The sequence below is a fragment of the Meriones unguiculatus genome, chromosome 7 (assembly GCF_030254825.1).
Source record: "Meriones unguiculatus strain TT.TT164.6M chromosome 7, Bangor_MerUng_6.1, whole genome shotgun sequence".
NCBI lineage: Eukaryota > Metazoa > Chordata > Mammalia > Rodentia > Muridae > Meriones > Meriones unguiculatus.
Window position 1 is genome coordinate 87116305 of NC_083355.1, and position 24020 is coordinate 87140324.

The 24020-nt window shown below is 41.4% G+C and overlaps 2 protein-coding genes across 5 annotated transcripts in view; one reads left to right on the top strand and one right to left on the bottom strand.

Annotated features, from left to right (window-relative positions):
• Dcaf5 (DDB1 and CUL4 associated factor 5) overlaps positions 1 to 24020 on the bottom strand; it is an 88905-nt gene that overhangs the window by 15890 nt on the left and 48995 nt on the right. For all 4 annotated transcript variants that reach the window (XM_021633513.2, XM_021633512.2, XM_021633514.2 and 1 more), the window contains exons 6-7: positions 19634 to 19847; positions 3548 to 3614 (exon numbers count right to left, since the gene is read on the bottom strand). In XM_021633513.2, coding sequence (XP_021489188.1) covers positions 3548 to 3614; positions 19634 to 19847 — 281 coding nt within the window. The remainder of the gene's footprint in view (positions 1 to 3547; positions 3615 to 19633; positions 19848 to 24020) is intronic.
• Positions 19962 to 20769, top strand: LOC110546601 (guanine nucleotide-binding protein G(I)/G(S)/G(O) subunit gamma-5-like). Its single transcript, XM_060386189.1, has 2 exons — positions 19962 to 19994; positions 20232 to 20769. Exons 1-2 carry the CDS (start codon positions 19962 to 19964, stop codon positions 20541 to 20543), a joined length of 345 nt encoding a protein of 114 aa, XP_060242172.1. The 3' UTR covers positions 20544 to 20769.

Consider the following 24020-nt stretch of genomic DNA (forward strand, 5'->3'; position numbering starts at 1 on the left):
GAATTAAAGTAAAATCGGAGATCTAGGAGAACCATAGCTCTAGTCTGCTGTATGGCTCTTACAGTCATATTTTAAAATTTGTATGTTTTGTTTTATTTTGTGTGTGCATGTGCATGTGTGCATTTGTGTATGAATGGGTGTGGACTTGTTCTTGTCACCCCTTCTGGATAGAGGGGTCAGAAGACAACTCTGTCTCCTGTCATCTTGTTGGATCTAGGGATTGATCTCAGACCTTAGGCCTGTACCCAAGCATCTCTATCAGCTGAGCCATGACACTGACCATTACAGTCGTATCTTAACTGTCTTTCAAATAGCTTCCATATAGAAGAATTAACACACATAACAAGTTCCAGGTCAGTGGAATGGTGAGATCCTGTCTCAAACAAATAAGCCTGGTACACACTGTTAATCCCAGCACTCAGGAGACAGAGGTAAGCAGATTTCTGAGTTCAAGGCCAGCCTGCTACAGAGCCAGTTTCAAAACAACACAGAGAAACCCTGTCTTGAAACAAAACAAAACAAAAAAAAAAAACAAAACAACAAAAGCCAAACCCCAATCTCCCCCCAACCCAACAACAACAAAAAGTTAAACAATAAATGAACTACACACTATTATAGGGCAATGCAGAGAAGGCTGTTTTGAGTTTTAAGTAATTATTTGATTTAAAAATTACACACATAAGCCAGGCATGATGGTACACACCTTTAATCTCAAGTGTTCAGGGAGGCAGAGGCAGGTGGATCTCCGTGAGTTTGAGGCCAGCCTAGACTACAAAGCAAGGCCAGGACAGCCAGAGCAACACAGGAAAATGTTGTCTAGAAAAACAAACAAACAAACAAACAAACAAGAAAACATTTACATACAAATACTATTTTACTTTAATAAAATAATTTAACTACAATAATAGAAATAGAAAAAGAAGGAGGAAACTTCACATGTAAGAAAGGTGAGTAGGTTCTGCCAAAGTGGCAGCAAGGCTGTCAAATGAGTTAAGGCTTACTAAAAGTAATTGCAAAAGGTATTTTTATTACATGCAGATCAAGATGAAGATTAAAGGAAGTGACTTTCTGTGACATGACGTAATGCTGGAGGGACATACAGAGACAGCAAAGCCCTCAATTACCTCAACTTTCACAATCACCACGTAGGACACTTCACAATTAACAGGGCAAAGGCTTTTCTTTGGCCCAGCCTGACTACATCTGTGAATTCACTAATTGGATTAACTGTCACACAGATGCAGGACAGACTCAGAGTGAAATCAGTGCAGCAGAAGAGGCAACCTCAGTTCCTTGAGGAACCACAAAATAAAACAAGTCTACAGCACATCTTAAAGGGCACGTGAACTACCCTGCAAGAAGAGGAAGAAGCATCAGGGGTGCATATGCGGAGAGAGAAGTGAGGACAAAGGAAGAAGACCATCCTCAAGTCAACGAAAGGAATGCCATCTACTGGCGGCACCTTGACCTTCCAGCTTTCAGAAGCATGAACACATTTACGGGTTTTTGTTTGCTTGCTTGATTTTGGTTTTTGAGGTAGGGTCTCTTTAGACAGCCCTGGGTGCCCTGGAACTTTCTATGTAGACCAGGTTGACATTGAACTCTGCCCTCCTGAATGTGGGGATTAAAATCGTGAGTCAATATGCCTGGCTTTAAAATTTATATTTTTAATCCACCCACTTCGTGGTATTCCAGTATTGTAACTCTGGCAGAGTAAGAGGCTGGTATATCAAGGCAGTTCACTAAAGATTTAGGGGAATAACCCAAAACAAAATAAACAACAAAACCCCCAAACAAGCAAGCAAACAAACAAACAAAACAACCAAACAAAGAAACTCTCATTCTGTTGCTATATCTCATTTTTCTTTACACAAGTATGAAAAGACTACAGAGAATGGTTCCAGAAAAGGGGAAGGAGTAATCTACTTTTCTACATTGGCTTAATAATTAAAACCACAGCACATCCAGGCAAAAGGTACAATTAAACACAAAGGTTATTTCCCAGCTAGTCAATCTATGATCTTTTGGGGTGGGACTCTTGAGCCAGAATAAACTCCAAGAGTTCTCCATTTGGACTGTGCTGTTGCCAAGCTGCCACATCTGGCTGTGCTCAGTCAGAGTGCTGCCACATCTGGCTGTGCTTGAGAGGGAACTGCTTTTCCACACTTCCAAATTCCAGAAGGAAAGAACTTTATAACTTACTTAGTAACTAGACCACAGCAACTGGACACACCCACTCCTGCTGCCATTTTAAAATTTTTGTAGTGATGTTATTCATTCGTCAACAAAGCCAAAAAATGTCTCAACTCTGAGCACTAGACATCTCCTGTGTCATACACATGGCAGACTTCTCTGTTATCTTTCTGTATGCCATTTTACAGTTTAATGCCATCCGTCTATCATTCCCTAGCAGATGGCTGAGTTGAGCTGTCCTCTGTCCTCAAAGCCATTTTTCTAGCAGCAGGTAACTTTTTGTTTTGTTTTCGAGTCAGGGTTTCTATGTGTAGCCTTAGCTGTCCCGGAGCGCACTTTGTAGAGCAGGCTGGCCTCAAACTCAGTGATCTGCCTGCCTTTGCTTCCCCAGTGCTGGGATTATAGGCATGTGCCACTGCACCCGGCTACATAATACATAACTTAAAATAAAAATTTTAAGTCTTGAGAAAATTCTTTGAAATAAGATATAAAGGAGATTGTTAGGGTCTAAAGAAAAATGTTTGGCAATAGGGTGTGATGGCACACACTTAGAATCTCAGCAATCTGGATGCTGGGGCAGGAGGATTCAGAATTGCAGGCTAGTCTACAGTACACAGTAAAACTCTATTTCTAGAAGTTCCCTCCAATCTCTCCCATAAAGACTGAATGAAAGTAGGAAAGGTTCTGGGACTGAGACATGGCTCAGTGGGTGAAGACTCTTGCTGTCAAGATGGACAACCTGAGTTCAATCTCTGGCTCTACATGGCAGAAAGAGAAATCTGACTTTGGCACATTAATTGTCCCCTAACCTCCACACGTGCACCATGGCTAATGTGCATGCACACAAGTGTGTGCACACACAGCTACTCAAATAAATAAAACTTTAAATCGAAGGTTCTTAGGAGGGAAAAATATCTAAGTATCATTTATGCTAGATACAACAATGTGTAAATGACCTGGCTTCTTCTAAATCTTGATTTTAAAAATTCTCTTGATATTTTTTAGATGAACTGCTTATATTGAAAGAAGTATAGGGGACCAGCGAGAAGGCTCAGCAATTAAGAGCACTGCTGCTTTTGTTGAGGACTCAGGTTTGGCTCTCAGTACATACACGGTGGCTCACAACCAGTTGTAACTCCAGTCTTAGGGGATTTCACACCCACAAGGGTACCAGACACACATGTGGCACACATATATTTTATAAACAGGCAAAACATTAATACACATAAAAAATCTAAAGGAAGTTTTTTAAAGAAGCACATTTATCTCTTGTAACAGTGTTCTCTCAAGGAACTGCATGCCACAGGCAGAGAGAGTCAACCAGAGCGGCACAACCACACTGGGGCACACTAACCTGCTTCTGGGTCTGCAGGGATCTTCCACATGTATAGGTTAAAGTCATCAGAGCCTGAAAGGATGTACTGTTGGAACAAAAGAGACATTTTATATATTATTTTATAATTGGAGACACAATCATTCAATTACATTTATAATTCAATTTATATAGCCTTGTGATATCATTCTGTAAAGAAAATTTCATTAAGAACAGGGCCAGTGTGATGGCTCATTGGACAAAAGCAATTGCTGTGTAAACCTGATGACCTGAGTTTGATCCCCAGATCCCACAGTAGAGGGAAAGAACAGATCATGAACACCATAGCACTGCTACTCACACGTACACACATACATACACACACACTTTAAAACAGTATAAACTGTCATATATTTAAGGTCCTACAAAGTAAATAGCCTAGTAAAAATACAGATCACAAGGCTTTGCAGCTAAAACTGTGCAACAACAACAACAAAAAACCCACAATCTTAAAAATAAGTAATGAGCAAGCACTTCAGGTGGAGGCAGAGGCAGGCGGATCTCTGAATTCGAGGGCAGCCTAGTCTGCACAGTGAGTTCCAGGATAGCCAGAACTACAGAAAGAAACCCTGCCTCAAAAAATAAACAAGAACAAGGGACTCAGATAAACATTTGTTCAAAGAGTTTATGCAAATTCCAACCATTAATAATAGAGACATGCAAATAAAAACCATGATGAATATCACTATATACCTTTAGGATGGCTCTTACAAGTAAGGCTAGCCAGGTCTACAGAGTGAGTTCCAGGACAACCAGCTCTACACAGTGAAACCTTGTCTGGAAAGAAAAAAATACCAAAACAAAACAAAAAGCTGGGCGGTAGTGGTGTACACCTTTGATCCCAGCACTCAGGAGGCAGAAGCAGGCAGATCTCTGTGAGTTCAAGGTCAGCTTGGTCTACAGAATGAGTTCCAGGACAGCCAGGGCTACACAGAGAAACCCTGTCTCAAAAAAAAAAAAAAAAAAAAAAAAAAAAAAAAAATCCAAAACCAAATATGGTCCAGGATATGGAGAAAGGGAAATTCAGTTATTAGCATTGCAGCACGGTGCAGGCTCTGAGAAAGATATTCTGCCAATCCCTCAGAAAGTTAGCGCACAACTACCTTAACAAGCGCTTCTAGCCCAAGATGTCTAAGAACTGAACACAAAGACCAACAAACGCCTGTACGTGCACAGTCACGGCTGCCAAAAGGTGGAAGCACCTCACAGACTGCTGACAATGAATGGACAGACAAAGCATGGCAGCACATGTAACGGAGATCACTCAACCTCTGAAGGAAAGAAATTCTGATACATGCTGCAATATGAATGAACCCCAAGGATAGCTTGGTCTAACGAGGCCAACACATAAGACAAGCCTTAGTGATGCCGCTCCTGTCCTTACTGCAGTCACTAAGAAATGGCAAGCAGAACAGTGTTGTCACAGTTAGGTAATGGAGAGGTGGTGTTTGTTGGCTCCTACGAGGATGATTAAAAACAAAACAAACAACTTCTAGAGATGAATGGTAGTAATAGCTGAACAATGAAAGAATACAAAATGCCACTAACCTGTGCAGTTAAAGAAAGACTTATTTGTGTTTGCATGCCTGCAGGTGTTCGTGTTACACATCAGGACAGGATGTCTGATATCCCAAAGCTTGAGTTATAGGTAGTTGTGGGATGCCTGGCCTCTGGTCCTTATGGTTGTGCAGTAAACACTCTTAGCACTGAGGTATCCCTCCAGGCACAACTGTACATTAAAAGGTTCTCTACCTTTGTATTTGTTCTGTGTACACGCACACCGCGCACTTGTGTGAAGGTCAGAAGACAACCTGTGGATGGCTTTCTCCTCTACCCTGTGGGTCCTGAGGATATCTCAGGACACAGCTTTGACTACAATCACCTTTACCTACTGAGCCATTTCAACAGACCCACAACTGTACACTTTTACATTAAGTTTGAGTACATGAATATTGACCTCTGAGCCTTGTATATGTGAAACACCATGCTACTGAATTATACCTCAGCCCCTGAAGTGTACTTTGTGTGTCAGGTTGGGGTATGTGTATGAAATTGGGTATTGCTAGGCAGCCAAGACTGGCCTTAATCTTGTAATTCTCCTGTCTCACTTTCTTGAGTAATGAGATTATAGGCATGTATGTCTACACCCAACTCAACCCTAGTTTTTTATGTGGAAAATCTCAGGTCACAGTTTTTAAAAGTACAAAAAATAAAATCTAGCATCTTCATAGAGGTGTTTGAGGTCAAGCATCGCAAACTTCTCTGTATCTCCCTGATGCCCTGGAGCATCAGGCTATTGCCAATCAACCCTGACTTAGCACCAAGCATAAGAATATCTTTTTATGTGGCAGCTTCCAATCACCTGGCCAGATCTATTCCAATTACTTAGACTCACAAACACACTGTACTTATGAGTAAACAGCAATAAGTAGAAACTTTAGTAGCTCACTTATTTCCAGATATTGACAAAACTGTTTTGCTCTAACTTGAAGCCAAAATTACTTCTGTATTTTTACTCCATCTGCTCATTTTTCTCCAGAAAAAGAAAGGCCTATGGTTTTCTGATGACACTGTAAACTTCTAAAACAGATTAAGCACAACAGGCACACAATCTCTTTGGAACCACTTAAAATCAATGGTTAGGACTGGGATGTGCCTCAATGGTAGAGTGTTTGGTTGGTCTATGAGTTTAGGTTCAATAGCCATTATGGTTAAAAAAAAAAAAAAAAAACATTCACTAGCCTTCAAAAACTTTAAGGAGCATGAATGGGAGGCAGAGGCAGAGAGTTTGCAGTGGAGCTCTGTTGTTCTCAGGCTAAGACCCTGTGGAGAGGACACTTAGTATCTTCACATGCTAGATGAGAGAGACAGCCAGGCTGTTTGCCCTCCAAGAATGAATGGTGGAAGCCCGATGAGAATATAATGTCCTTAATCTATCATCAAAGTGGCTGAAAAATCACTCTGGGAAACTCAAAGATAACGTGTTACACTCCATTTGAAAAGTTTCCCTGCAGTTCGGAAATTGGAATTCAGGAGCTCAGGAGTTTCACAAGATTAACAGAAAATATTTACTCACTGGGTACTCACCCAGAATTTAGTTGACATGCCAGCTATTCTGTTGCCTACAAAGGCACAGAAAATGACACCTGGGTTTCCAAGGGGCTTACAACAAGTAGAAAACGTAAAACATGTTGGTATACAAGTTGCTAAGTTCCATTAAGAGAATACAGAACTTGGCAGCTCCCAGAAGAGTTGAGACAAGATCAGTGTGAGCACTAAGCTAGCTTCAGAGAAAGTCACGAGGCCAAAGACACAGTGATGGCTTGGCTCCCTACCCATTGGGCCGCTTGACTGCCTGACTGCCAAATGCCAGGTGCTCCCCCTCCCCTTCTTCCTGAGACAGGGTTTTTCTGTGTAGCCTTGGCTGTCCTGGACTCACTTTGTAGAGCAGGCTGGTCAGGAACTGCTTCTGCTGAGATTATAGGCATGTGCCACCACAGCCGGTCTGCTCCATATCTCTTCGCCAAAGCTTTTCCCAAAGCCTGTCTGCAGACTGCTCCAAGAAATGAGTGCTGCACAGAAGCAGCCCTCAACCAGACTGCCAGGAGCAGCCTAGCTTCGTGTCACAGAAGAACACAGATGTTTGTGCTTTACAGCTTCCCCCTCAAGAGCAAACTCAAAACTGCTGGCTCCCCTCACACGTCTCCATTCTGCTGTTGCTTATTGTTATTTCCAAAGAATTAGTTGAACCTGAAAACTGAACCTCTATAACTCCCTCTATAAGAGGGAGCCAGAACACAAATGAATCATCTACTAATTCCATGCCTGTATGTGTGTAGGCATGGAATATAACTTATCAATATCTCGTTCTAGCTAAAAAGAGCTGTAAACCTGATAGAGAACTCCTGCTTCCCTTCCCCCCCCAAACCTCGCCTAATTAAAGAAACAAAAAATGCATACTAAAAAAAAGTACTGCAAGGCTGTACTTATTGGAAGTCTTCCTTTGCTGAAGAATCAGTACTTTCCTACTTGTTTTGTATTCACTGGGGCAGAGCCCGGGAACGCTAAAGGAGCAGGCTGTCCAGACAGAACGCTGACTCAGAAGACAGCCTTAGAAGGAAAAAAAACGCTCCCACAGAGTTAAGCCTGCTGGCTTCAGTATGGCAGCTCCTCAAACACACAGAAAATGCTTAGAATGTTTTAAATGCTTTGGGGGATAAGGCAAAGTCTGATAGCTCATCCCCCTTAAAACTCCTCTTCCATCTACTAGGAAAGAACTGCTTGGGATAATTTCCAGGGAAGGAGTCTCGACCCGCTGACATCTAGTCAGACTGTGTAAGTGTTCACCAACACTGGAATTACAAGATGCCCTGAGGAATTCATTTATGTAATTTAGTGGTTGTCTGTTGGATTCCTGCCAACATTAACAGTTGGATGCCTGGGATACTGTTAACTATGAGAGCCTGAAATGAAAATGAGTTCATTCTTTTATTCTTTAGACAAATATTTCTTGAGTGTCTACTATGTGTTGAGCACTGCCCCAGGGAAGAAAATACAGAAATGGCAAAGAGACCCTGTCCCTGCCCTCACGAGTGAGAAAAATTACATACACATATAATGTGGAGAAGGGAAGCAATGTTAGGAACAAGAAGTCCATACATGTTGTTCCCAGTCGGAATAAACATTAAAAGAAAAGTGAGTCATCTGAATAGAGGATGATTTAGGGTGTGGTGGGGGTAGTTTGTTTCCATTTATGTGGGGTGGTCACAGAAGGCTTCTTTGATAAAACAGCATTTTGAGCAAAGACCTGAAGGAAATGAGGGAGCAAATTATATGGATCTCTGGGAGAAGACTATTCCAGAAAGGGGTAGAAGATTCTGGGATATTTCAAAATAGAAAGTAGCAAACTGTGTATAATGGTTCAATCCAGTATTCCAAGTATTCAGAAGGCTTTTGAGGCAAAGGGCTGAGTGAGAAAGAGCCCATAAGAGTTCCAGGCCAGCCTGGGCTACACAGTAAGAGCCTGTCACAAGACAAAACAAAGTAAAAAGCAGAACAAATTAGGAAGCCAATAAACCCATGGCTCCTTGAATTCTGAGAGGGCACTCCCACTAACTGTACTCCTGACATTTTAAAAACTTGTTTTGAGCCCAAGTCTTACAAGCTTGCACAGGCTGGCCTTGAACTTGCTATTGTAAGTCTTTGTCATCAGGCCCTGCTTTTTTTCAAAGCCATGTAGATGATCTCAAGTGGGCCTGAGGTAGAGAATAATTTAACTTCACCACAGAAAGTGGTGAGCTTCCTTTCCTAAGGCTGCCTCCTACGACTGGGCTGGTTGAGGCCTCAGACTGAGTGAGGCCTGCCAATGGCTAGTGCTCAAGACTGAAGTCCTGGTGGGCTCTCTAAAGCATTCTGCCATGGAGACTGAACAAGAGACAAAGACAGAATAGCTCGAATGCCAATCACTACGAAGAGAAAGATATAGTACACGAGCTCCTTAACGTTCACCGAAACAATCATTTGTACTGAACCATCAAACTGAAGTTCTGTGAAAACAGAGGTGTAATTTCTCTCCTTTCTTGGTATTGGTATCTCTTTCATCTCCATGGGATTACAAGCCTGGGCCACCATGATCCAGTTATCCACATGGGTTCTGGAGAGTGTGTGTGTGTGTGTGTGTGTGTGTGTGTGGCGGGGGGGGTCCTCATGTTTACAAGACAAGCACTTTACACACCCAGCTATCTCCCAGATCTAATATTCTCCTACACCTTCATGTCTAATTTCAATTAGGTTTTTAAGAATTGTTTTGGTTTGGTGCATATTTTTAAGAAAGAATCATGGGGCTGGAGAGATGGCTCAGAGGTTAAGAGCACTGACTGCTCTTCCAGAGGTCCTGAGTTCAATTCCCAGCAACCACATGGTGGCTCACAACCATCTATAATGAGATCTGGCGCCCTCTTCTGGTGTGCAGGTATTGATGCAAGCACAGCACGTGTACATATGTATATACACGATATATATCTCATATATTTCCCAGGCTGCCTCCAGCTTTTCCTTCCTCATCTTCTGACTTTATTTAGATCCTCCCTTTCCCCTTAACCATCCTCTTCCTCCTTCCCTGCTGCTTTTCTCTGCCCTCCCCTTCTTCCCTACCTCAGTTTGAGACCAGATCTCACTAGAGAGTCCAGATTGATTGGCTTGGAACTCTCAGATCTCCTGCCTCACTACTCTTGTAAAACTCGGCAGTAATTTGTGGGACTTTCCACAGTGATGTTTATGTATTAAAGTGGGTGTGTGGGGTGTGGGCTATGTCTGTGTGTTGTGGAGGGTGGCCACCTGTGTCATGGAAGGCATGTGGAACTCAGAGGACAGCTTTTAGGAGCTGGTTCTCTCCTTTCACCAACATGTGGCTCACAGGGATGGAACACGGGTTGAAAGGCTTGGTGAGCCATGTCACCAGCCCCATAGTGATGTTTTAAATGTGAACGCTGGTTGTATAACATCCTAAATCACAAAAAGGGAATGGACATGTTAACATAGGAATCTGGGATAACTGCTCTGGTGCCAAACTTACTGCTACCTAGGCTAGAAGCCCCTTAACTATGGATCAGCTTTAGATATAATGGGTTTTCTGGGGTAAGAATGCATAGATTCTGTTTGAAATTAGGTATCAAACTGGTATGTGGCACACATCTCTAAACCCAGTACTTAGGACAGTCTGGGTTATACAGTATAGGAAAGACTCTGTCTCCAGAAATAAAGGGAGGGGGGATGGAGAAGAGAGGAATAAATAAAACGGTATTGTTTTTAGCCAGGTAGATACGTGAAAATGAAGAACTGGCCTTTTCCTGGGTAAATTTTTCATTCTCATTTAACTTCACTCTAAACAAATTAAAAGTTCCAGCCAGGTATAGTGGCACATGCATTTAATCCCAGAAATCAGGAGGCAGAGGCAGGCAGCCTGGCCTACATAGAAAGTTCCAGGATAGCTGGGGCTATATAGAAAAACCCTGTCTCAAAACAAAAACCCTCCCCCCAAATCTGTTATTAGGAACCTTTACCTTGTAAGGTGGAACAGAACAAGGAGATGCCAAAGGAGGAAGACTGTATCGAATACTACTATGCAGGCAACAGTGTCCCCATTTCCCCAGATACTCAGAGCTGAGGACATGCAGGAGGAGGAGACATACTCTGCTGGCACTTGGGCAAGAAGATGAGTAACAATGTGAGCTTGGGTTGTATGGTCCATGTTCTCCACAGTGTTTTCCAACTAGTATCAAAGATTACCAGTTGGCCATACAATGACTCACTTCATGTTCGCAGTGAAGTTTAACCTAACCCTGTTAGTACACAGAGACTAACACGATCAAGCATAGGGAGGCTCAACGATCGTTCCTTCACAGCTGCTCTCAAAACACATATAAAAACATCAGAAACAAAAAGACTACCACACAAGGCAATGGCATGGGCTTGTCTGCTTAAATTATACCCACTACAGAAAAAGTTATTTTAGTGACTACCTGGAGTATAGGTAAATTCCTGGCAGCTACACTGTAAGTTTTATATAATTTTAGAATTATGGTTATCAAAAAAAATCTCCTATTTGAATTAAAAGGGGGGAAAACCCAAAGTATCAAAAAGCAAAAGGTACAAGCTATCCACGAGGCATAGTACAATTAATACTCAGACTAGGTCTCAACAAGCCCTTTGGGAAGAAAAAAATCTGTTGCTGCTCTTTTGACAGCTATGTGGATGGATGGATAGAAATAAAGATAAGCATACACAAAAGTCTGTGTGGTGTGGGGTGTGTGTGTGTGTGTGTGTGTGTGTGTGTGTGTGGCATGCATGTGTACATGGCTCTAAACATCTCCCAAACATCTACTGAAAGAAACATATCAATCAGTTACTACTCATTTTGTGCTGATCAACTTAAGAGTTCTATCCAAAGGCTTCTTCCACAGTAATTTATTATTTTCCAATAAATAGCATGTCTGTGTAATTAACTGTATTGACCAGGTTGGAAAAACCAGATGGCTCTGTGGCCAGGACCAGTAATAAAAGAGAAACAACTACTTTTATTTAATTAAACACAGCTCTTTAGTTCCCCTGACCTTTGTCAGAGGGGGAAAAAATAAGATAACACAACTTTGTGACAGACTCTTTAGAGATCATTTCTAGAGAAAGATGTGCTAGCTGTATAAATAAACATCTAATTATGCATTGGCACTATTACCTGTCACAAATATTATCTAAAACAATAAAGCAAAAGTTCTCCCGAAATGGGCACACCAGATTTAATTGGCGATAAGACAAACAGAACTGCATTGGCTTTGAGTGAAAACATGCGCATATGCACTCCTAGAGAGAGTATATGCATGCGCACATCCAGAGCATGAGCACATATGCATATTCAAACCCAGAGGAGGAGTACATACGCATGTCCATAAGAAAAATATTAGTCTTACATGTAAAGTTAGATTACTTTTGTTGTTTTGGACTGCTTGCCATTTTAGGTCTATTAAACTCCTGGAATTCTTTGGTTTATTAATAACCAAACATTATGCTGAGTAGGAAAATATGTTAATAAAGAAATATTCCATAACAGCAGCCAATAATATTCAAATAATCAGTAGGAAAGAAAAATTTTACAAAGTTCTGTCCAAATCATTATCAGCTGCTATAAGCAAAGGCAAGAATTTCTGGAAATTCATTTTGGAAACCCAGGTTTGGGCTGAAGAGCCATTAACCAAATGGCATTAGTGCCCAGCCTTCTCTCCAGGGGCCTCAGTTTTTGGGGAATGGATTGTCTCACTCCAACTATATTGCACTAGTAGCTAGGGTTGTACATTAAAGGAGAACTGGCATATCATGTTACCAGATCACAACAATTCCACTTACTCCTAAGAATAAATCCAAATTACCTTGTGTTCTTTTTTCAGTCAAACAGTTATTAACCTGGCCGCTTCTAGCTGGCTTTCCATGATTTCTAAGTTTTTAAACTCAGTGAATGAACCTCATCTAAGTGAAAAATTCTTTGTGGAAGATTGGTAGTCGCTGAGCCTCCCGGCCCCAGGTGCCCTGTAAACCCTCATGATTATCTGCAAACACTATGTGGTTGTATGTACTTTCTGACAGTGTTCATGGCTTCCAGATTTTTAAAAAGGCCCAAGGTTCAAAAGAATTCAAAACAGCTGATTTAATAAACAGGTTCTCTTCAGTCTACCCTTGGTCCTGGGGATTGAGTCTTAGGGCCTCACACATGCAGGGTAAGCACACCACTATGGCGCTTCATCCCTTCCTGGCTCTCCTCTAGCTTTTCATTTGGGGATAGCAGGATCTTCTTGCCTCAGTGTCTTCAGTGGCTAGGACTTCAGGTCTTCACCACCAGACCTGGTTAAAACAAAATCCCCTAAAATAGTCATTCACTAACAGACCATGGTGACATATGCCTTTAACCAGAGGCAAATGGATCTCTGTGAGTTTCAGGCCAGCCTGATCTATGTATCCAGTTCCAGGTCCCCAGGGCTACACAGCAAGACCTTGTCTCAAGAAAACAAAATAAACAAATATATAAAATATTTACTTTGTGGTGGCTGAAGAGATGGTTCAGTGGGTAAAAGCAATTGCCATGCAAGCCTGATAACCTGAGTTTGGATCCCCAGAATCCACAGAAAAGTCACCTTTAATATTCAGCATGCCCCCAAGAGGAAAACAGGAAGAGGAGACAGAAGACTCTGTCTTAAACTTACACACCGTGAGAAGACCCTATCTCAAACAAGGTGAGAAGGTGAGGAATAACACCTGAAGGCTGTCCACATATGTCAACATATGTTGTGGCACATGAGCACATACATAAAAACAAATAACTTTAAAGATTCACTCCCTAGACAATACATACAAAGAATTCATCGGGGGCTGGAGAGATGCCTCAGAGGCTAAGAACACTGGCTGCTCTTCCAAAGGTCCTCAGTTCAATTCCAGAAACCACATGGTGGCTCAGAACCATCTATAATGAGGTCTGGTGTCCACGTCTGGCCTGCTGGCTCACATGGAGGCAGAATACTGCATAAATTATAATAAAAAAAGAAAAGCGTACGAAGAATTCATCGGCCATTCACTCTGTATGTAGCTCTTTCTCATTGGCCCACGAAGACCACTTGATCTCAGTAAAGCAGGAGGCAACATGATTATGAACAATGTGCATAATCACAGGCACAGAAGTTTGTTTAATCCTGGTTTAGTTCCACTACTAACCCCATCTGCCATTATCACTATAGGCTTCACTTTCAAAGGGGCTGAAACCAACTATACCCTAAAGGTCACTCTATAGATTCATATACAAGAGAAGAAAATGAAAGCAAAAAAGTGGAAAAAATACCCAAAAGCCGTAAAACAAATCAAAGAATGGAACTCCTAAAATTCACACTTTCCTGTAAAAAAGCATATTTTTATTTCATATGAAAGAAATATTATAAATATAAACATAATAAAATATTATGAAATATTATTTTATATCACATGAGGGTCCTCAAGTGAGTGTCAGAGGGAGTAAGAGAGTCATAGAAAGTAGGGTTTTACTGGGCAATTCTCCCATCTGGTAAGTTCTTGTTTATTTGTTTATTGTTTTTATCTTTTGAGACAGGGTTTCTCTTCATTGCCCAGGCTGTCCCAGCCTGTAGACCAGGCTGACCTCGAACTCACAGAGATCAGCCTGCCTCTGCCTCCCAAGTGCAGGAATTAAAGGCATGTGCCACCACAATGTGGCAGTAAATTTACACATACATTCTTGCTGCTCATCCTACACACACATCAACAGAGAGAAGGTAAGTAGTGAGGTCATGCTTAAGGACAGGCCACATCTTTAAGGTCATTTTGTTGGATTCATTCACAAGACAGCTCTTTGGGGGAAGGGCCAATAATTTTATTACCATGATTTTGGGAGCCCTTGCCAACTGTCAAGTCTATAAGAAAGAGATCCCAATGCTCAGTCATCCTAAGCCTTCTCAGGAACACTTGGTTATATTTTTCTTTCCTTCCTCATTCCTCTTTCAGCAAGATAGAGACAAGGAGGCCTAGCATTAATTGAGAATGAGAAGAGAAGATTGTTAAATAATCAGCATGTCCATTTCTAGGTACACAAGTTGTTAGCATGAAAGACTGGCTTTTCAGAAGCCTGAGCACCCTGCTGGACCGAGGCTAGGACAAGAACCACTCAAGGAACTGTGAAAAAGGAATAAAAGATGATTGTGTACCAAAAAGCCAGCAGGCAGAATACTAACTTTCTTTCTAATCCATTAAGAGCTTTGCTCACCTAGGAGACAGGATGTAACCAAGTCCAGTCTCCGGAAGAAAAAACAAAATGTAAGGATGAATGAAGGAGAGAGGAGAACACTTGAGCTCAGGCACTTCTAAGGGATAAATGCTGTTTTGCTACAAGATCACTCACTAGACTCTAGGACTAGAGGTATACAAGTCCAAGGATGGGGCCTGTAGCCCTAGCTGCTCAAGGGAGGAAGATGAAGCTGGGGATCAATGAAGACCGAAAATTCAAGGTCAGCTGGGCCATAGTGAGACTGTGTCTTAAAAGAAAAACAATAAAAGGTTCAAATCTTTTTTGTTTTTTTAAGATTTATTAATTTTATTATCTATACAATATTCTGCCTGCATGTATACCAGAGAGCTGTGATGCCTCCATGTGGTTGCTGTGAATTGAACTCAGGACCTCTGAAGAGCAAGCAGTGCTCTTAACCTCTGAGCCTTCTCTCCAGGCCCCGAAAAGGTCCAAATCTTTTGTTAGGGTTTTCTTTCTGTTGATATTCTGTTGAATGCTACTGTTGCTTAATCTAGCAGTGAATATTATTAAATCTGGATAATTTAAGTACACTAAAATAAACAAACCATGCACTGGTAGCCTAAAGCAGGGAAGGCAGACTATATGAAGAACTCTGAATGAAAACCAAAGCATGCAAAGTCATATAAACTGGTCCACCATGGCATCTAAAGCACAGTAAACATTCATCAAACATCTGTGTTATTATTTTAAAAGGCATAAGGCCCTGTTCTCACTCACCCACTAATTAGACTGACCATGGAACCAAACACAAGGTACAATACCTCATGGAATGAGACACAGAGGTCTCATGGTAGTCTACATCAGAATAGAGATAGTACACATATTCGCTCTATTACTACAATGAGGATCAATTTGTTACAGTAATTAAAAAAAAGATTTCACAAGAAAATTTACCTTTGTTTAAAAAAAAACAACAAACCAGATATCTGGCAACACAGAGACTGTCACGGCAGTGATGAACTGAAACTGAGTGGAAGCCAGCCCACCCTAACAGAATATAAGCCTTTCAGTTAAGTACAGTTTCCACCACTCCTTATTGTATACTTCAGACAAATTTTTGCAGTCTGTCCTGCTTCTAAGAGTCTTAGTTCTTGTCCTCACCCAGCTATAAACATACATATGGTGATCTGGGCACCTTACCTTTCTGAACCTCAGCTTTCTCAAATGGAAGAGTTGGTTCAAGTGATCTCAGACAACTCTATGGTTAGAACTTACAAGACACACCATGGGCTCAGCATTATTTCACTCTTTATTCCTTGAGTCTAATTTATCAAAATACTGATTTCATTTAGAGGTAAATGAACTACCTAGTAAACCTAGGATGGTAAAAATTAAAAACAAGTGTGGTCTCTGGCACAATATCCAGATCCACTAAGAGGGCCTGATTAATCTTGTAATTAAAAGCTACAAGGCTGTTTCAGATAGATGGGATCATCCAGGTTCATTTATTCCTATTATGGAAATCCCCAGATTCCTCTCTGGGATGGTTACCCAGCCTATGACTAAACAAAGATGCTCAGCACAGAACCCTAGGCTGAGGGAGTTTTCAGAGTATAGACACAGGAATGATGTCAAATATAAAGACCAACTGAGCACGGTTGTGGATGCCTGTAATCCTACCCACTTAGATGGAAGGCTGAGACATTATGACTGCAAGTTTGAGGCCAGACTAGGCACTATGTATAAAGATCCTGTCTGGACTAGTCAAAAACTGCCAGTGGTACAGATCACTGTGAACTGGCCACTGCTGCGTTAGCCTTGACTATGGAAAGTCAGAGCCTATGAATCACCACTGAGGGACATGCTCCAACACTACAACAGTAAGTTTGTTTAATGCTTAAACTGTTTGCACTGTTAAAACTATAAGCTTAGTTGACTAGTTTCACTGTAAATCCATTACTTTTTTTTTTTTTTTTTTTGCTGTCTTGGAACTTGCTCTGTAGTCCAGGCTGGCCTCAAACTCCTAGATCTGCCTGCCTCTGCCTCCTGAGTGCTAGAATTAAAGGCATGTGCTACCTCTGCATGGTGTAAATCCATTATTCAATTCATCCTAATCAAGGCCTCTAAAAGTTGATCAGGAAAAATTATTATCAATCCTGAATTACAGTTACAGAAGCTTTCTGTCCAGAAAGCTAAATACCACACATTGATCAGAGTAATCAAGAGTCACTTCAACAAATATTTACAGTGTGCTCTTACTACATCCCAGGACTTGGAGATGAGACAATGACGAGTTAGCTACCTTCTTAGTCCCAAGAAGTGAACAGAAATGTCAAACATGAATCTATTTCCTAATCCACTAGGTCAGATGCCTCTGATAGTCTGTAAGGGGGACAAGAGCAGACTGAAGACTGATTCAAGCCAGAGTCAATAACTTTTATATCCTCTTTCATCTAAGAAAAACCATTTACTGCAACCAAAAAGCAGTGTAATTTATTAAAGAGACTATAATGTCCTACAAACTCTCCCACTAGGATAAAAGTCATAAATAATAACCTCGTTAACTATGAATAGAGAAAAGAAAATGTTTTTATCATTATGTATTAATCTATAAGGCAAAACCAGTTGTATCTTCAAAATATACTACATGGCTCTACTCCGGCAATACCTATCCCAGTGCCCATTGGTATGATGAATAATTACAATATAAGACGACAGTTTCTCAACCAGAGAACACATTCCCTATTTAAAGGGGCATTTGGCAATGTCTGGCCATTTTTGCCTCTCAGGAGGACAAATGAGAACGACAATATTAGCGCCTAGTGAGGAGAGGCCAGAGGTGCTGCCCCATAGAGAATGGTACAGAACAACCCATCATAGCAAAGACTCATCCAGCCAAAATATTCACAGCGCTAGGACCATAGTCCTTCCTACACCCTCTACTTTGGCAAAGGCCTTTGAGCTGGATGTTTTAAGGGTACTATGAAGACAGGCTTTGGATGCTAATATAGAGTCCGAAGAGAATATAACAATCTATTTTCTTTCACCTCAGCCTATTTTCATGGCACTAAGAGAATAAACTATTACATTTATTGCATGTTCTTTATTAGTCAGTGAGCTAAGAATCCCATGCATAACAGGTTAAAAGATGAGGGGGGAAATCTGGGCACAGTGGCACATGCCCGTAACTCCAGCACTCTGTGAATTCGAGGCCAGCCTGGTCTACAAAGTGAGTCCAGGACAGCCAGGGCTACACAGAGAAACCCTGTCTCAAAAAACCAAAACAACAACAACAACAAAAACTGGCAGAAAAGATCAACAAAACAAGGAAAAGGAAAAAGGGAAAGAGGAGGAAGCCTGGATGACATTTCCACAGCAACACTGAATCAAATCATTCATCCTACACAGCAGAAAGTTGAATGTTATTGCTTCCTATCTAGAATATGATTTTTCTTCCACGCGAGGAAAAAAAAAATGTGTCTGAGGATGTGCCTCAGTTGAAAGACTGTTTTCTCATGCACAAAGCCCTGGGTTCAACCCCCAGATCAGCATCAATTGGGCTTGGACTTATACCTGGAACCTCAGCATTTGACTCAGGAAGTAAGAGAAGAGGATTAACAAGTTTAAGGTTTTTCTCAGCTACATGGCGAGTTCAAGGACAGTCTGAGTATGAAACCTGGATTAAAAAAAAAAAAAAGGAAATGGCGGGCTGGAGACATGGCTCAGTGGTTAAGAGCACTTGCTGCTCTTTTTCAAAGGAGCTGGCTTCAGTTCTCAGCACCCACATGATGGCTCATGTGGCTAGCTCTACTTCCAGAGAATCCAATGCCCTCTCCTGGTTTCTGCAGACTCAAACAAACACACAGTACCCATTACGCTCATACAGACAAACACACACAATGTTTTTTGTTGTTGTTTGTTGTTGTTGTTTGAAGTCTGTAATGTCACAGAGGCAAAAAACAATACCATTTAGATCTGTGGTTTTTCCTAGGAAACATCCCTTATATAACTGTGGCCATCTAGTGGTGTTCAATGTAGATCTCAATTTGGTAGGCTCTAGAATTCCAAATTGAGAATAATCCTAAAAATGGACACCTATTCTCTAGCTACAAAAAGTGGCATAGGATCCCCTGGAGCTGGAGTTACAGGAAGTTATAAGCTGCCTGATTTGCGTGGTGGTAACCCAACTACAGTCTCTGGGAAAAGAGCAAGTGTTCTTAAGCTCTATTCCACCTCTCTGGCCTGTAAACTGCACCCATTAAGTCAACATAGTATCTTCAGTCCCATTATCCAGAAAAAACTAGAAACACACAGCTAGGGTAGGAAAGTCCCAGTTATGACGTTGGCTCTTTCTCAAACAAGGCTGCTGAGGCCATTTCATCCAAGAAAAATAATGTCACCCTAAAAAGCTATTCAAGAAGCCATGTCTTCTGGATGGTGTGTGGGTTCTCATTTATCACTGTGCTACTGAAATGTCTCCCAGTGACAAGCTAATTTGCCACAAATTCTTTTCCAAAATGGCACATTCTTAGAATCTTAGGACACATTCACAAATGTGGCAGAACTCACTGCTTAAACCATGCTGTAACTAGCCTTGGTTTACAAGGGTGTGTCTTGAATCAATGTACTCCCTAACATCCTGGATGAAGACAGTCACTATGAAGCAAAACCTAAGAATCACTGTTCTCCTCAATAGTTCCTACTTTATGTGGTACAAAAGAGAAATTGCGAGCAATATAGATAGACACAGGGATGCAAAAGGTAAAGGCACTGACCTGGTCACGATCCCCTGCAAAACAGCAGCTCTTCATAGTGCATGAGTTGAAGTAACCCTGATTGTCAAACTGGAACACTGGCAGGCGGGAGTGGATGTCATAGAGGACAGGGGGCAGGCGGCGCCGCAGGGCCAGGAGTTGGGTGCCATTGCTGTTGAATCGAACACTCATGGCACTTTGGAGAGACAGGTTGCCACCATAGCGCAGGAGAGAACTGGAAGACAAAAGCACGAGGATCAAGTCTGAGACAGCCAGGTAGAAGCCTGTAAAGCAGTGTCCAGGCTGCCCTGGAAGGCTTGCATCAGAATTCCAACCAAAGGGCACTGAAATGCACAAGTATTTTCTACTAGAAAATGGCTCTGTAAGGCAGGCTGGTGGTAGGTAGCATTTGTCTTTAATTCCAGAACTCTCTGAATTCAAGGCCAGTCTGGTCTACAGAGTGAGTTTTAAGACAGTTAGGGCTACACAAGAGAAACACTGTCTCAAAAAACAAGCAAACAACAACAAAACAATAAACAAAGCAAAACAAAAAAGAATGGAAGGAAGGAAGGAAGGCTGGCTCTTTGGCTACATTAAAATAAGTTATTTAAAATGTCAGCCTCGGGGCTGGGGGTATATTTCCGTGGTTAAGAACACTGACTGCGGCCCCGCCCCTGCCGTCCCCCGACCTGCCGCCCCTCGAGTCGGCCTCAGTCCAAGCGCCCTGTCGGGTTCCTCAAGTGTCGCCGCCATGAAGAAGGTGGTTCAGCAGCTCCGGCTGGAGGCCGGGCTCAACCGCCTGAAGGTGTCCCAGGCAGCTGCAGACTTGAAACAGTTCTGTCTGCAGAATGCTCAGCATGACCCTCTGCTGACTGGAATGTCTTCAAGTATAAATCCCTTCAGACCCCAGAAAGTCTGCTCCTTTTTGTAGTCATACATCTTGAGGTTTCTCAAACCACTTTTCATGAACCAGTGAATATTCAAAACAACTAAATTTGAAGTCTGTACAAAAGCTTCTCTAGCGCACGTGCCATGATATACTACAATCTTCTACTTGTTGGTCCTTAACATCTACCTCTCTGAATTTTCATGGATTTCTGTTTCACAAGGTTTAACTCTTTTATATACACTGGCGGTAGCATACAATAAAACAGCATACAAATTTAAAAAAAACAAAAAACAAAAAACACTGACTGCTCTTTCAGAGGACCCAGATTCTGTTCCCAGTACCCACATGGCAGCTCACAAGTGTCTGTAACTCCAGTTCCATGAGTCTTATTCCTTCTTCTGGCCTCTATGGCCATCAGATAATGGGCATAGACATACATGTAGACAAAGCACGCATAAACATTAAAATAGCTAATTTAGTAAAATAAAATGTCAGCCTGCCTCTCAAGGTAAATTCTGAATAAATTTTAGAAGGAAAGATTATCAAGGGCTGGCAAGATGGCTTAGCAGGTAAGGGCACTTGCTGCCAAACCTTTGGACTTGAGTGATACTTGGGACCCACATGGTAGAACACGTCACCTGAAAGTTGTCCTTTCACACACACACACACACACACACACACACACACACACACACACACACACACTGTGGCATGAACACTAAAACTTATACAAATAAATAAATGTAAAAAATTAATAGAAACGGTATTAACACAGTTTGCAAAAAGAAAGACATTAAAATCAAATGGTTTACCCGTGCCCAAACAGATATTTAAAAGACCCTGGAAAATGCAGTAGTGTCTATCCAAAGTGGCCAATAATGGATCTTTTTTTTCTTTTTGGCTTTTCGAGATAGGGTTTCTCTATGTAGCCTTGGCTATCCTAGACTTGTTTGCAAACCAAGCTGGTCTCAAACTCATAGTGATCTGCTTACCTCTGCCTCGCTGAGTGTTGAGATTACTGAGTGTGTGAGCCATCACACCTGGCTTTCAATATGGATTTTAATATTAGAAACAAGCATTATCAGTGTTTCAGTTCTGTATTAGAAACACAAGAATTATCAGTGTTTCTTCTAGTAATTTTCAATAAGCATAAGAAGCATTTATTTTTAATTTGTCAAAACGTTGATGCCTGATACCTGAAGCTCAGTTTCCAGATCTCACATGGTAGAGATGGGGGCAGAGGGACTGGAGAGATGATTCAGCAGTTAAGAGCACTGGCTCACCTTCTAGAGGACTTGCATTTGACTCCCAATGCTCATATGGCAGCTTACAATCATCTGTAACTCCAGTTCCAAGAGATCCAGCACCCTCTCTGGCCTCCAAAGACACAAGCATGCAAGCGGTGCACAGACATATATTCAAAGCAAAACACTCATACATATAAAATCAAATCAAATATGTTTTATTTATTTTTTTATAGCCATCTCTGTTGATGCATGCCTTTAGGAATGAGAAGCAAGTGGGTCTCTGTTGTGAGTGCCAGGTCAGCTAAGGCTACATACTAAGGCTATTTCAAAAACAAACAAACCTAAAACAACAAGAAATAACCAAACAAATAAAAAAAATAAAAAGAAAATTTATATTATACATGGCACAAACAGGTAATACTAAATATTTAATTTGCACATCACCAATTGCAATGGAAGATTACACCTGCTTCCTTTTACTTGAAAACAAAGTTGTTTTATTTTAAATATTTACTCATTTGTGGAGTGAGGGGCATGCACCATGGTGCATGTGTGGAGGCCAGAGGCTGTTTGTAGGATCTGGTCTCTCCTCCTACCATATATTTCAGAGATCAAACTTAGGTTGTCATGCTTGGCAGCAATGTCCTTACCTACTGAGCCATCTCACCAGCACTTGCTTCCCAGCTTTTCAATTCCCAACTTTATATTTAACTTTGAAATATACTCAGATAAATACATGTAATTTATTTATCTAGTTTTCCTAAACAGTGGTATATTCTGGCTCTGCTAGTGTGTGTGTGTGTGTGTGTGTGTGTGTGTGTGTTATGCATGGATGCATACGTATGTGCACGAAGTGCATGCCTGGTGCCAACAGAGGCCAGAAGAGGGCACTGTATTTCTTGGAAGTTGAATTACAGACAGCTAGCACAAAGATGCTGGGAACATCAAACACAGGTGGTTTACAAGAGCTCTTAACCTCTGAGCCATCTCTCTAACCGTCAAGAGAATTCTTGATTACTTGAACCTTATCTTACAGGAGGATGATGCCCATGCTACAAACATGTTTGTTTGTTTGTTTGTTTAAATCTCAGAGTCCCTTTTTGGAGGACTGAATTACTGGTAGAAAAGTCAGGCTATGTTTGTCAGTGATACTGTAGAAAAGAACACCACGTCAAAGCTAGTAACTTGTTTTGTTTCACACAGACATTGTTGCCCCATAAAGAAAAGTGACCTCAGTCTGAGGAATGTGGTAGTTTGTAGAGTGCTTCGCCTAGCATTCAACAAGCCCTGGGCTTCATCCTCAGTACTGAATAAACTAGGTACAGTGATGTATGCCTACAGTCCCAGCACTTGGGCAGTAGATGCAGAAGGATCAGAAGTTCATAGTTATCCTTGGCTACAGAGTAAGTTGGAGGCCAGCATAAGATATGTGAGACCCTGTCTTAAGAAGACAGAAAGAAAGAGCAGAGAAAGAGGGGGCAGGGACAGAAGAGGGAAGAGAAATTCTAACAGCTTTAGGGGGGAAAAATTAAGTTCTAACAGTCAATTAAGAGACCTAAATTGGGGCACACACCTTTAATCCCAGCAAGGGGTGGTGGTGGTAGAGGACAACACATACAGACTCACAATAAGACTTGGACAGAACTCTCTACATAGTGAGTTCCAGCGGCCATGTAGAGAAACCCTGTCTCAAAAGAACAAAACCAAACAAAAAGAGAGACCTAAATTGATGCCTAGAAGATCTATCTATCTATCTATCTATCTATCTATCTATCTATCTATCTATCTATCTATTTTAATTTTTGGCAGGGCCCCACGCAATACAGGCTGGCCTTAAAATGACCTTGAAAAAAATTTTTTTCAAGACAGGGTTTCTCTATTTAGCCTTAGCTGCCATGAACTCAGTATGTAGACCAGATTGGCTTGAAACTCACAGAGAGATGTCTACCTCTGCCTTCCAGAGTGCTAGGACTACAGGCATGCGCCACTAAGCTGGCTCGAACTTAAATTTTTTAGTTTTTACCTTTTGCTTATTGTATGCATGTGTGTGTGTTTGAATGCATATACACACATATACATTACGTGACAGGGTCACAGCCACCTGAGTAGAACTCGAAGGAGAATCTGCAGCTTGTGAGAGCTGGTTTACTCCTTCTACCACATAGCTCCATCTTTACCTGCTGAGCATCTCTCTCAATTCCCAGGTTTATATTTAGCTTTGAAATATACTTTGGTTAATGCATATAATTTTATTTGTCTATAGCTTCACTAA